General features: G+C 22.5%; 1 protein-coding gene and 2 pseudogenes across 1 annotated transcript; 1 reads left to right on the top strand and 2 right to left on the bottom strand.

Moving 5' to 3' along the window:
- The first annotated feature begins 1,111 nt into the window (after positions 1–1,111).
- Positions 1,112–1,959, top strand: LOC113551233 (annotated as a pseudogene).
- A 6,251-nt stretch (positions 1,960–8,210) lies between these two features.
- LOC113551308 lies at positions 8,211–10,424 on the bottom strand. The gene is made up of 5 exons (XM_026953519.1): positions 10,257–10,424; positions 9,851–10,075; positions 8,768–9,148; positions 8,450–8,518; positions 8,211–8,360 (listed from the first exon to the last, which is right to left on the bottom strand). Exons 1-5 carry the CDS (start codon positions 10,422–10,424, stop codon positions 8,211–8,213), a joined length of 993 nt encoding a protein of 330 aa, XP_026809320.1.
- A 1,455-nt stretch (positions 10,425–11,879) lies between these two features.
- On the bottom strand, positions 11,880–13,137 carry LOC113551385 (annotated as a pseudogene).
- Positions 13,138–14,912: the final 1,775 nt, after the last annotated feature.

Here is a 14,912-nt window from a genome sequence, read left to right on the forward strand (position 1 = left end):
AAGAGATGTTTTTAGAAAATTAGTGGTCCTCACAACTAAGGTTGGGAACCGCTGGCCTAATACAATATCAATAAGTATACATTAAATCAAAACGACAAATAAAAATTATTGTGCCCTTAGTTATCGAATTTTTTTTGTACAACTTACTCTATAATTATTATAAAAAAAATAATTAAAATGATAACCAAACTTGATTTATTTAGAACTGACAAATGTTCTTTATTTATAAATAATTGAAGATTTTAGTATAAGGTTCCTCATAAGTCCTTATTATTGAAAAAAAAATATTTATTATAAATCCACGGTCATTTTGCAGGAGAGTTTGAAATTTAATTATTGGTTAAAACATTTTTTAAAAATAGCGAAAATTAACAAGTAATTCTGAAGTTAGACATTTATAAAATGTTTAATATTTACATTTAAGATTTAAAAATAGTCTAATTTTAAAATAATCCTTTTAAGTTTTTTTTAAAGGTATTAAAAGAAGAGTGGTATGTAGTACTTCCTCAAACATTTTTATGAGTGTTTAAATTTTGATAAAATTAAATATCCATTCGTTTATTAACTATTTCTTATCAAACGATTTTTGGTATTATTTAAATGTAGTCATCCATGACTTATAAATTTTTTACATAAAAAAATTTGATAATTAACAAAATTAATTTTCCCAGCCTTGAAACAACATATTTTATCATATTGCAGTTTCAAAAATTCTATTATTATCTACAATGATTATTTACATTGGATTTTGAAATACCTAATGATAGTTTGCTTTATTGAAATATGAGTACATATTCGCCATTAATTGCAGGCAATATGAGAAACATAATCATATAATAAATATTAAAATATTAATAATAGTTATCAATATTATTATTATACATAGTAAATTATCATAATGATCTGGTCACGCCACGGCCTCAATTTGAATTTTTTAGTAAAATAATTCATTTTGTAAAGTAATCTTGAAGTCAATTTATATTATATTATATTAAGATGAAATAACATTTGAAATTTGAAAATAATAATTTTATAATTTCTATGCATTTTAAAAAATATAAACACAATTCATACACTTTTTATAAATAATCGTCATCGGAATCGTCATAATATATCGACGATCACGCCACGCTGCTACCCCACTTTAAACTGCAGGTCGGCGTGAGTGTATATAAAGGCGTCCGAGACATCAAATCCGACATAACACATCTTTTTGTGCAGATTTATTCTTTGGTGAGTACGAAATAACAATAATAGTTTTATTTTCATTTAAAACTAATAACATTTTATTTTATATTTTTAACTTGTAGTTTTCACTTTAATCCTCAAAAACCAACCAACAAATCAAAAATGGGTGCTGAAAAAGTATCAATGAACATCGTTGTCGTTGGACAAGTCCAATCTGCCAAGGCCGTCAAAATCGTCGCCAAGGCCACACCAGCCACCAGCCAATTGATGGTGAGTACATTATTTTATAAGTAGGTTATTCAACTATAAAATTTGGTTAAATATCTATATTTAATGTTTAAAATTATTGAATATATTTTAAAAATACAGTTTAATAATTTTTTTTCAACTGTTTTGAATCATACGTTTCAAATTTTTTTTGGAAATATAGACACAATAATTTATATTATACACGTACGATAATAATTTATTTTAAGTCTAATAAATTTAATGACTAAAATTATTATCAAATATCTAGGTAATAATTTATTATATTTTCATAGTGTTTTTTGTTTTATAATAATTATGCAGTAGTAAATGATAAATTATTATCACGATTAATAAAATAATAATTTTAATTGGTTTGTTTATTTTTTTTTGTTTCAGAACTGTTAATTCATGTACTACACCCATCCTAAACTTAAAAATGTCATAGCCCAAACAGTACAATAATATGTAATTTATATATGTATTGACACCGTAAAATAAATCAGTCCTTTCCGATATACTAACTGTTTTGTTTAATTTTTTTAAACTTTACCTATTTCAATGCCTTTGGTATTGAATTATGATATTTTAATTATATGATGGTGCCATATATATTATATCATTATTCTTAATATACATTTCTTGTGGTATTAATATGATCATGAATACTTGAGTAACAAGTTTATTACATACTTGATATCACACGATATCATTTTTTAATATTTTTTAGTTTGTGGATTATTATAATAGTGATGCAAAAAGGTTTTATACATTCATGATAAATAGATTTGACTATGAAGTATTTCTAACCAAAATGTTTATATCACATTATTAAAATTTCGAAAATTGTATTGATTTTACATAGTATTTGGTCATTAACCACCTTGGTCTTCAAAGTCATGTTAAGACAATATTTGTTCGAGATCGATTAACTTTATCCTTCAATTAAAAAGAGTAAACATTATTGTATTATGTATTATGAGTTACATAAAGTTAGATTTTGACAGTTAGTATTCACCTATAGTGGAAAAAATATATAATATTGTTTCATAATAATATTTTTCTTTGAAAAGTTCAATTTTGGGAACATATGAAATCATTTATTTTGAAACATAAGACAGGATTAAAATATCAGAATGATCATTTTTTTTTTTTTTTTTTAATTAATATTTTTCATTACAATATTAGTATGTTAATATAATATGTACGACGACTAAATGAAAATATTTCTCATAGCAAATTTGTATGTTAATAATGATAATATAGATAAATATATAAAAACTGTAAAGTATAGTATAATATTATATTATATTTATTCTTATATCAAGTTATAAATAAACCTAACAATACTATTTTAGTAGACACAAATACTTTGTATTATCAATAATATATTACATTTTTGGAAATTATTGATATGCAAATGATTGTAATTGAAGACAAAACATCATTTTAGAGCTGTATATTTCATTCAAAACACCTATGTTATGTTAACCTAAGCAAATTCGCCAAGTGCGATATAAATGAGAAGTCAATAATCTATACATCGTAACAATAGACACAACGATTATTAATATATGATGTGACTTTTTTGTAGTCCTTAAATAGTGAGACATTTTACATGCGTATAAACATAAATTATTGATACAATAGTTCTAAACATTTATAGTTACTATAGACTAAGACATTTTTTTCAGAAGTTTCAATCAGACATATCACTGATGTTTAGTGGCTGTAAAGAGATAGATTCAACCAACATTTAAAATATATTTTGGTCAGGCTCTGTAACAGTAATAAATTTATTTAAAAGAAAAAAAAACAATAATCGTAAGTGTGTAAAGCATATAATCTAATAAGTATAGCAATATAAACGCTTACTACATAATAGAAAAGATACAATTTCTTGATTTTATATTTATTTGTATTTTTTTAAACAAATTTTCTTAAAATAATAATAATTGAAAGTGAAACTATTGGCTGTGTTAACAGATTACTAATAATACGATTAAAGGATAATATTTTTGTTTATTGTTTATTTAATTTGAACAGAATTTGAATTATTATATAAGCAAAAGGTTTGTTTAATAAAATAATTAGATGTATCAGATTAATCTGACATAATCCATATAATTCAAAACGATAGTGTTCATACAATCTTCGTAATATAAAAATCTTGATCTTTATAAAAATAATTATCGTATATATTAAACAAAAATCTAAAAAAAAATAAAATTTAGCAATCACATTAATAATACCTGACGTTTTATTCTAGGGTTTCTTTCTATTACGGATCGTTGATGTAAGACATAACTCATTCGGTTGACCTAAAAACCAAGAAGAATAATTTTAAATAAGATCAACACACAAATCAAACACAATATTTAATGTTTAAAGCTCTGATCTAATATGTGATCACTTTTTGTTATTGTTAATGTTTAAATATTTTCAAAATGATTGAATGAGATGAAAATCATATTGTTATTATGTAAGTCATACTTAGCATATATTTGATAAATGAAAATACAAGGATCGAGACAGAGGATTGATGAACTATTTACTACAAATCAGCTATCTAGTTATTTGAAAAATCAAACAATATATTTAGTTATTAATGATTACCATATCTTTTATTTCTACTTTTCCAACAAGGATTTTCACCCATAATAATGGAGTTATAATATTTACTATAACATGTACAATTAATCCAATAATGAAAAACCAATCCATTTTCATCGGGACAACCAAACGTATCATTTTTTCACGAATTTTTTCAAGTCTATACAATATCATAGATAGTTGATTATCGAAAAATACTCGCCATATAATCGATATGAATTTTCCGATCATTGTTAATTCAAAACGAATAATTATTATTAAAGACGATACTTCAGACATTTCCAAATCATTTTTTTTTACTTATAAAATAAAATTACATACATAAATTGTACAGTTGTCACATTACAATATTATATACGTTTTTATATTTAATTATACATTTCATAGACGATCATTAAATTATATGCAAACAGCTATTATATAAATATAAACAAAGATATTTTTGTCATTTATATTTGGTTCAACATATAGTAAAATTATTAGGAAGTTCACGTCTATTGACAAATTCAATTTTTAAATCTTATAATTAAATGTACCATAAAGTCGTCCGTAATTATTATAAATACATAAATAATATATCTATTATTAAATAAATTTATTTAAATAAAATTAAAAACAGTCATTATCCATTGTTTGGAATGGGTACAATATAAATAAACCTTCACAAATTAATAAATATCGCAGAAAGTGTAACATTAAATTTGTCTTAAAATTTCTTTGCCCATACTTTATGCAACCATTACCGCATATCAAAAAAACACTATTAAAATTATTTAACACTGATATCAGATTGTATTTATTTATATTTTCAAATAATGTAAAAAAAAATAACTAGTATTAAGATTAATATGCTTTTTGGTTTGTAACCGTTGCTGATATTAACTGAATTTATACTATTTTAATTGTTTTAGTGAATGGATTTTGACACGGAAATGAAAATGACCACTATGTAAACTCATTGAAATAAAAATCAAATATTGTTGAGTGGAAAATGTTCATTATAGATAGCTATTATTCTTAGAATGGTTATTTCACAAGTGGTTTCACACTATATTATAATATGTTATTATCATTATATGTTATAAGTAAAAAAAAAAAATTGTCATTCTTAGGTTACTCATCTAATATGCTATCTGCCGCGCGTTTGATGGTTTAGTATGCTATCTACCGTAAATATTGTATCTAAATGATTGACACACTTTTATTGTACATTGTTTTCAAAATATCACGTTCAGAATCACGTTTTATATGTTCGACACGACTTACAAACACACAGTATTTTTTTTTTTTGTATGAAGTCTATGATCAATAATTATTAAGAGGTATAAATATAATACAATTTTGGATTTCGATAAAAATTTAATTTTAATTGCAAAATGATTAAGTACATATAATATATCCAAGTATATTATACTATAAGATTATGGTAGATAGTATATTGGACGAGTACCAAATTCATAATATTAAATAGCCACTAATAATTTTTTGTATGCAAATTTATTTTTTAATTTTAAATATTTTAATTAAGTTTTTCATTTAATGAAAATTTTTTTACTGTTAGGTGTAATTTATTTATCTCTATTATGGCTAATTATTAAAATAATTGCAGTTATTAGCCAATATTTAATTTTACAGTCATAACAATATTGTGGTTTATTGTAATCCACGTCTGACGACCAATTTAATTTAAACTTTTGTAGGAAATTACGGAGGCCTTTAAAATATAAAATGTATGTATTAATATCTCAAGCTATTTGAATAAAATTAGTTTGAGTTATTACTCATTTGCTAAAGTTATAAAGTATAGAAAAAAAAACCCAAAAAAAAAAGTGGTTTGAAAATAAAATAGTATAAACATTGTCATAAATATGATAATCTCCACGAGGTATATTTCTATCTATATCACGTCATGCAAGACCATTGTTTGCCTACTACCCAAAGTGTATAAAAAGGCGTCTAATAAAGATCTCTATTTCAGCATAACGCAACTTTTTCGACTGATTTTTTTTTTTTATTATTTTACCAAAGAACAATAAATGCAATTTTCTTGACACTTCAATTTTGTAAAAAAATTTTTCTACTTGATGTTTTACTTAAAAATAATAATGCATATTAAGTGTAAAATTATTAATGCTGAGTTAATTATAAATATATATGTCATGCATATATTATAATTTATTTTAATTTTACTCATTCACCATACGTATTACTTAGCATGTTAAATTATATTATGAAGTATTTATAATTGATCATATTATAAATCAAAAGGTATTTTTTTAGTTAATAACAATGTTTTATATTTATGTTCTAATATACAGACTTTACCATAAGTTTTCATCCTATTACAAATTTATATGGCTCAGCAATCGTTAACCGTAGGTAAACGACCCATAATTACTAATGGAAAGATAAGATAATCACGTTTATTTTAAGATATCTAAATATGATGAGCCAATGTAAATATACGACATAAACAAAATAATTTAACCTTATAATTATTATAACCAAATATGAATAGTGTTAAAATTACAAATTAAAAAATGTCTTGATAATTTCCTTAAACAAAACAAAAAGTTGGGTAAGTGACTACCGTTCAGTTACACATTAGAAATAATTAAACTATACATATAGTATTTTTTATGTCGAAAATATTCAATATGGTAATAATTATTTTGTAACAAAAATATAAACAGAGTATTATGCATTTAATTGTAATAAATAAATTGAATACATTTAAAATGTTCGTGATTTTGATTAAATTATCAAAATTTCAATTTCAAACAATCATACAAAATAAATATGTGATTATTTTTTTATTCTTATAGGTAAAAAAACTTATGAGGAAACTTACGTTAAACTTAAAAATCTTGGATATATTAGAAAAGTAAATATTTCTATATTGTTGTAACCATTAGATTGGCCATTAGGTATATTTGTTACATCTACGATAGGATTTTTTTATTTATTGATTTTTTTATGTTGGTAAGTTTATTATCGTCACAAAGCCTGACCCAAATTTTGTTTGAAATCTAGTTGGAACTGTTAGTTTAAATTCACTAAATTTCAATAACGTGTTTGAATAAAACTTCAGAAACGACGTCCAAGTTGGGCATGAGGCTGTCACGTTGTTAATATTAGTAAATGTTAATTTTTCTATTTGCCATTGCCCCTAAAACTAAGACAATTTTAGCCGAGTATAATTTCATGTAAATTACCATTGATCATTAAACTGTATTAAATACACAAAAATTTGCAATATACATAACACATTAAACTTAAGATTCAAAATAATTATATTTATAATTTATATATATAGGTATACGAAAGTATATTATGTCACTATTTTAGTTATACAAAAAAGGCACGTCATGTATCGCTATGTGTATTTAAATATTTTAGAATTTTATTCCTACATTCAAGAATGCACATTTCTAATTGATATTGTATTCCGTATTTGTATCAATATTAACCAAAATTTGTACGAAAATACATCTTAAATGAATGTGAAGTGTTTATTGGACATTAAAATATAATTTTGTGATTTTCATAATGATTTGACAAACTTTGTCTTAATTGAATTAAATACAAACTTGAAGAAATTTGGAATATTTTATCATAACACATATACATATTTTAATTATACAACAACTAATTCAAACTAATAAAGACAATTTAAAGATATTATACAATGGAAAACAGTAGGTAGTAACTTAACTTAGAAGTGCATTTTTAGTAATAAACAATAATAATTTATGAGATATAAATATATAATTAAATTACATGTGATGTTTTTAACATAATATTTTAAACAATTCTAAACCTTCTTTAGGGATTGTAATATCATTGTATAGGTATACTTTGAAATAAAGAAACACTGACCCAGCAATAGTTAAATGAAAATACCTGTTAAATATATTCTAAAAAATAAGAGATTAAGCATAGACCTAGATCAGAATTATTTTTAAACATTATAACTAAATTAACACATTATTTAAACTGATATACAAAAGGACAAGCTACACTTAGATACAGAGCAGATATAAACAAATAAGTGATAATAATTTAAAATGATTACTATGACTATTTTTTAATTTTTAGCTATACCTATAATTATATATATATATATATATATATATATATATATATATATATATGTATACTGATTATTTATTCAATTTAAATAGAATTTGAATAAACAAGTAGGCACATACTTTGTTAGATAAAATAAGTAGTTTTTTCGAATTAATCTGACATATTCCATACAACTCAAAATTATAGTGTTGATGCAATCTTCGTAGCATAAAATACTTGATCTTAATAAAAATAAAAATATTTAAGCCGTATTTATTATTTATTTAACACATATCAAATGTATTGAACATATCGAATTCATTGACAATACCTGGCGTTTAATTCTAGGGTTTCTTTCTATCACGGATCGATGATGTAAGACAAACCTCATCCGATTAATCTGAAAACCAAAACAAAAAAAAAAATAAGATGAACTTACAAATTAAACACGATATTAAATATTTAAACTCGAATATAATGTAAAATTTATTGTTAAATGATATTATATCGATTGTTTATATAAATTGTATGTTATAATTATACATGATATGTTGTGTATGAAAATATTTTTTTAGATTAATTTTATGCATAAATACTATATACAATTACATAAGTATAAGAGTATTCGATTTTAATATAATTTAAAAACCTCATTTTCCGTGATATCTCCAATCTTGTAGAAAATTATAACATTGAATATCTTCATAGATAATATTATTAAAGCATATACAGTATAATCATCATTGATATAATTTCCAGGGAAAATTATATAACGGTACAATATGGTAATAACTTGAACAACATTTGTCCCGATAAGACCAACTATGCCCGACAAACCATATATTGATCTATTGATATCGTTTAAGCATTCTATAACTTCTAAATACAAATCTCTAAGTGTGCTTATTGTTGAATATTTTTCCAAGATTTGTTCATTTATTTTGTTCACCAACCACTTTATGTACAATATAAGTAGTATGTATTCACAAAACGAAACACACTCGCATACATTTGAGATCAACCATAGAACCTAAAAATATATTTTTTTTTGACAAGGGTAAAATAATTGTCTTAACCATACTATCTTAAAATCATAACGAATTTTGATTTAACAGAAAAAATTGTGTGCAATTTACTTTAAAAGAAGAGTGCGTTGACTTATTATCAAACAAGAGTTTATTCGTGACTTGATGCGCCAAATGTTTAAAGTATTTCAATTTGTGTACATTTTTTAAATTGAAAATTTTCTTAACACGATTAAAAACAATATAATATGTCGTAAAGCATACATGCATTATTCTTCCCTTTAAGTTTGCTAATAGTTAAATGTTAAAATATTCCAATATTTACGTTAAAAGCACGAAATCTACTTCATCTACATGGTATGTAACAATGAGACAACGCGGATAAATATGATCACAAGATAAAAAAAAGAGTGAATTTAGGTCATTTAAACTGTTTACTATAAATATTTAATCTATGTGTTGCTTAAAAATAATAAATTGTGCACACGTATTTAAGAAACTAAAATACAAAGATATAACAGGATAGAAACAACTAATAATATACTCTTGAACATCTATAAATTATTAAAATGTGTGATAAAATATTTTCAGATTATAATAGTTACCAATTGTCTTAAAATACTTTTTATATTTGTGTTATCATAGTTGCAAATAAGCCAATATATCATACGTATATTATATGTTAAGAAATATAAATTAAATCCAATTATGATAAACCAATTTATTTTTATTTTTATTTTTATCGGCCTGACCACATTCAGTTGTATCAACTTTTCGTGAATTTTTTCGAGTTTAGTTAATACCGTCGATAGTTTTTTATCGAAAAATACTCGACAGATATTAGATATGAATTTTCCAATCATCAACAATTCAAAACAACAAATTATTATTAACGACGTTAATTCCAATATTTCCGAATCACCATTTATTACCTAAAAAATAAAAGTTTATAACATGCATATTATACTATTTTGTTTTGTGCGAGCCATTCGATACTGTTACAATAATGCAAAACGGGATCAAATACATTTATAAGATTAATTATGATTTTATTATATTTGATAATAGTTACATAATTATTTAAATAAATTTAAATATATACATATTAATTACCCATATGTTGGCGTTGTAAAATGTTAGAAAGCCAACACAAATTATTAAATATCGCAAGACATACAACATCATTGTAGTCTTAAAATCTCCCTGGTTGTAATTTATACTACCAATGCCACAAATCAAAAAACACCTGTTAAAATTATTTAATACTGATCTCACAGTCATAATTATGAATGCTAGTTTTATTTACAAATTGAGTACAAAAATAAATGATTATGATTAGTGTTTTAGGAATTATATGTGATTGTTGCTGAATTAAAACTACTATTTTGTAAATGGATTTAGAAACAATAAAATTAACATATTTCTTGTGAAAAAATATTGAAGTGAAAAAGAATTATTGTTGGTAATTGATGTCTATCCTTTATATCCATTACTATTGCACTTGACATATATTAGGCTTAATCATATAATGCACATGTAATATATAAGTGCTATTATGTTTAATAATTTTAAAATGCATTTTCATAAATTCACTTGACGTGTATTCACTTTAACGAGTATTGAATGTATTTGATTTTTTTTTATTCTGTTATAAATTAAAAATACTTTATATTTCATAGGTTAAAATTTAAATAATTATTAATTATAATTATTATTAGACCGGTTTATTGAACAGTAGGTATCATCAATTCATGTGGATTACTTAAACGAACGTATTAAATTTAAATTGGGTATATGTAATTTTGATATTACTATACTTATATAAGAAAAAGTAATGTGGGATTTTGTATTTAATTTTTAAGCATTTTGACGAAGTGAATATTTCTTAATTAATATTTAAACAAAAAAATTAAATTAAATATTTTTAAAGTACTATATTTGAATGTTCACAGTATTTTTGAGTTTAAAGAGAGAATATTTCCATCAAATCAAATTTTTTTTTTTTTTTTAAAAATGGAGCGAAGAAGTATGTACTATATACATTATATTTATTTATTTATTTTTAACGTTTCCGCGATTGCGCATTTGTAGTTGATATTGTATTCCGCGTTTTCATCAATAGTGATAAAATAATAAAATGGTACAAAAAAATTTAATTTTGATTATAAACTATTAATTGTAACTATAAATATATTTTAAGTAAAATCTAAATAAAATTAATTATCGGAAATTAAAACATTATATTGTGATTATTATAATGCTCGGAAAAATTGTGTCTTAATTCAATAAAATACTACTTAATATTAAAAAAATTGAAATATCTTGTTATTTGTAATTAACATATTTTATGTGTACATGATGTTTATATTAAACTGTTTTAAATATTTTTCAATATTCTTGTATACTTAGTTATTGAAATAGAGATACATTTTCACTGCCATAATAATAGTAATATATTAATTATCATCATATAAGATAGTAACTCATATTTTTAAGATAGCTAGCACAAAATACGATATTTCTGTATTTTAAAATAAAATAATCTGTGTATTTAGGTATAATTTGTATCCTAAATAATTATTCAAGTACAAAACTATTGAATAATTTTCAAGGACCACTTTACCGCTGATATGGGTACTGGAACAGATATAAGATCAAGGTATAAATAAATGAAAAAAAAATACTATCATAATTTAAAAATATCGGAAATGACTGTTTTATTTCATGGTATCAATATCAATCTGAATTACATATCGCATTGTTTGGGTTATGGCATTTTTGTGTTTGCGATGGATGAACAACATAAATTAACAGTTCTGAAACAAAAAAATATATTATATACTAATCAAAACATTGTTAATACAGATTGTAAAATACGATATGTGCATTAAAGGTTTATAATTTAAATTTTATTTCATAATCTTACATTTTCGTAATGAAAATAATAAATAATAATAACAAAAATGAATTAATAATAAAATAATAATAATTTGAATTAAATACTCAATTAAAACGAAATTTATAATTTATTATAATTTATTTTTAAACAATTAATATATAAAAAAAGGTTTAAAATAAAGTTAAAAATTTTGTGTCTTATACATTGTTAAGTTAATTTAAAAATTGTTTGATTTAAATGCCTAATCATTAAAAAAGAATGCACTTTCATCTAACGTTTATTAAGTTAATGATGAGCATAGAAAACATTTGACGTTTATTGATTCAAAAATAATTTAAAATTGTGTAAACCACAGTAAACAGTTATTAATTAACGGTACCTAGTTGTTAAATATTGTTTTATTCTTTTTATTTATTTAATTCTAGAATATATTTAAAAGTTTAATAATAATAAAATATTGAATTAAATCAAGTATAGTTTAGATCAGGAATCAATAAAAAAAAAATCGATGAATATGGAGCAGTTATTCTAACTCTAACAAATCTATATAAAATATATATCTAAATAATTATTAATTGCATATGAACCATTCGGAGTAAACAATAAGTTAATATCAATAAATAAAAAAAAAAAAATAGCTATATTCATAGATTGCATTTAACTACAACTTAATATATACTTAACTAAGTAAAATATTAGATTTTTAAACGTAAAACGTTATATTATAATATTTTAATTATATTTCAAAGAGTATTAAATCGTATGAATCAAAATTATAAATCTATCATATTTTTAAGTCACATAATATAGATTTATTATAATATACTCACCATCAATTGGCTAGAGGCTGGGGTAGCTTTGGCGACCGATTTGATGGCCTTGGCAGATTGGACTTGTCCGACGACAACGATGTTCATGGTTACTTTTTCAGCGCCCATTTTTGATTTGTAGGTTGGTTTTTGAGGATTAAAGTGAAAACTGTGAGGAGAAAAAAATTGTTATTAATTTAATATCAATATAAACTATAATTACTTCGAACTTACCAAAGAATTTACTCGCACAAAAAGATGTGTTATACCGGAATCGACGTCTCATAAGCCTTTATATACACTCCTTTCAATCAATTGAAAGTGGGGAGTGTGGCGTGATCGTCGTAATTGTGTGGTGATTGATTTCTTACAAATCAGTAACATAGATAAAAATTGTTATGTGAATATCATAACAATTTATTTGGAAATGAGAAATTTTTTTTATGTTAGGTCATTTTTTTAGATTCTGAACAATGTGTAAATTTATTTTTTCATTTTTTTTGTGACAGTAAAAATGCTTCGATTTTCAAAAATTGAGGGTGTTTCGGTTAAAAAATAAAAAATAAAAAAAAATGGAAATTTTTGCGTTAATCTGAAAATATTTTGAGTGTTTTTGAAGAATTTATAGGCTCATGCCTATAAATGAACATATTGCCTAGGTTGCATATTTTATATGAAATAAAATAATAATAAAATTATCAAAAATCTTTAATCACAATATGTTTTTATAAAAAAAATCAGAGTTTTCTAAAATTCGTCATAATCTCAAAAACGTGTAAAAAATTTCGCAGTTATAAATTTATAAAAATGTTTTTTTGTACACTTGAAATTAAAAAATTGAATAAATGATTATTTATAATTTCTCAAATCTATATAAAAAAATAATACTACAAGAAAGCCAAATTAATTTTTAAGAACATTTGAAATTCTATTTGGTGTGATAACGGATATTTATCTGTAAAATATAATTATTTCTCCTCGAAAATTTTTAATATTTTGTTGTATTTCAAAAAGGAAAAAAAATGATAATATATCATTACTTTACATTTATATTAACTATGAATTAATGCTGTTAATTTTTATTTTTAAATTCTTAAACATTTTTTGATAAAAACTTGTACGTATATTATGTATTTTACAATACGTGAATTGACATTTTTAAAATAATATGATGATTAATTAAAATATATTATTTAATATAATTGTATCAACTTATTCACAGTTTACAGTATGCAACCCCAAAAGTTAATAAAAATAAAATTATATAGTAACAACTAAATAGGTAAGTACTAAAAATATAATGATTTAGATATATTCTGCAAAAATTCAATAAACACTAATAAAAATATCAAAAAACATATCTTAAAATATATTTATATGATAACAGACCATTTCCATTCAAAATAGTTATTCGTATACACTGATTTATAAATTAATTCAAATTAAAAACACCCATTTTAGTGACACATTCGATATTTAATGTTCAGCAGAGAAATACTACCCACTAACCTACATTTTTAACAATATAATTACAACATATGTCATATTATAATCATTAATTTGCTTAATGTACAACTTAATCATAAATCATAAAATCTTATTTTGTATAATTTATTATGCAGAATTATTTACTAAATATTTTACTGCATTTTATTGTTTAATTATTAAAATAAAAATCAAATTTTAAAAATCTTAGATACCTATTCATACTGTTTAAAGGAATAAACTAATATCGTATATTACATTTACCGTTTACTACATTTTTAAAAACGCAAATCACCATTTAGTATGAATCTTAATTTATTAATAAGATGGGTTTTTTTTTATTAATTTTGAATATCATTAAAAATAGCACAAAATAATTTGCTAAATAATTTTACAGTAAAAAGGGGAATTCACATTAAAAAAAATCGTATAGTCATAATACAAGTTTCAATAAAATAAATAATATTTAAAAATGTAATTTTTAAGTATACTTAAAAATTATTTATTATAAAATAGCTAAAACCGTTTCGAAAATAAGTAACTTTGAAATAAAGCCCATATATTTAAATAATTGCG

The sequence above is a fragment of the Rhopalosiphum maidis genome, chromosome 1 (assembly GCF_003676215.2).
Source record: "Rhopalosiphum maidis isolate BTI-1 chromosome 1, ASM367621v3, whole genome shotgun sequence".
NCBI lineage: Eukaryota > Metazoa > Arthropoda > Insecta > Hemiptera > Aphididae > Rhopalosiphum > Rhopalosiphum maidis.

Bases quoted from the DNA above. Each gene is read 5' to 3' on its own strand.
- LOC113551308 (XM_026953519.1), bottom strand. From the start codon at position 10,424: ATGACTGTGAGATCAGTATTAAATAATTTTAACAGGTGTTTTTTGATT. The intron at 10,076-10,256 runs GTAATTAATATG...TTTATTTTTTAG, and splicing joins TTTACAACGCCAACATATGG to GTAATAAATGGTGATTCGGA. The intron at 8,361-8,449 runs GTATTGTCAATG...ATTTTTATTAAG, and splicing joins ACCCTAGAATTAAACGCCAG to ATCAAGTATTTTATGCTACG.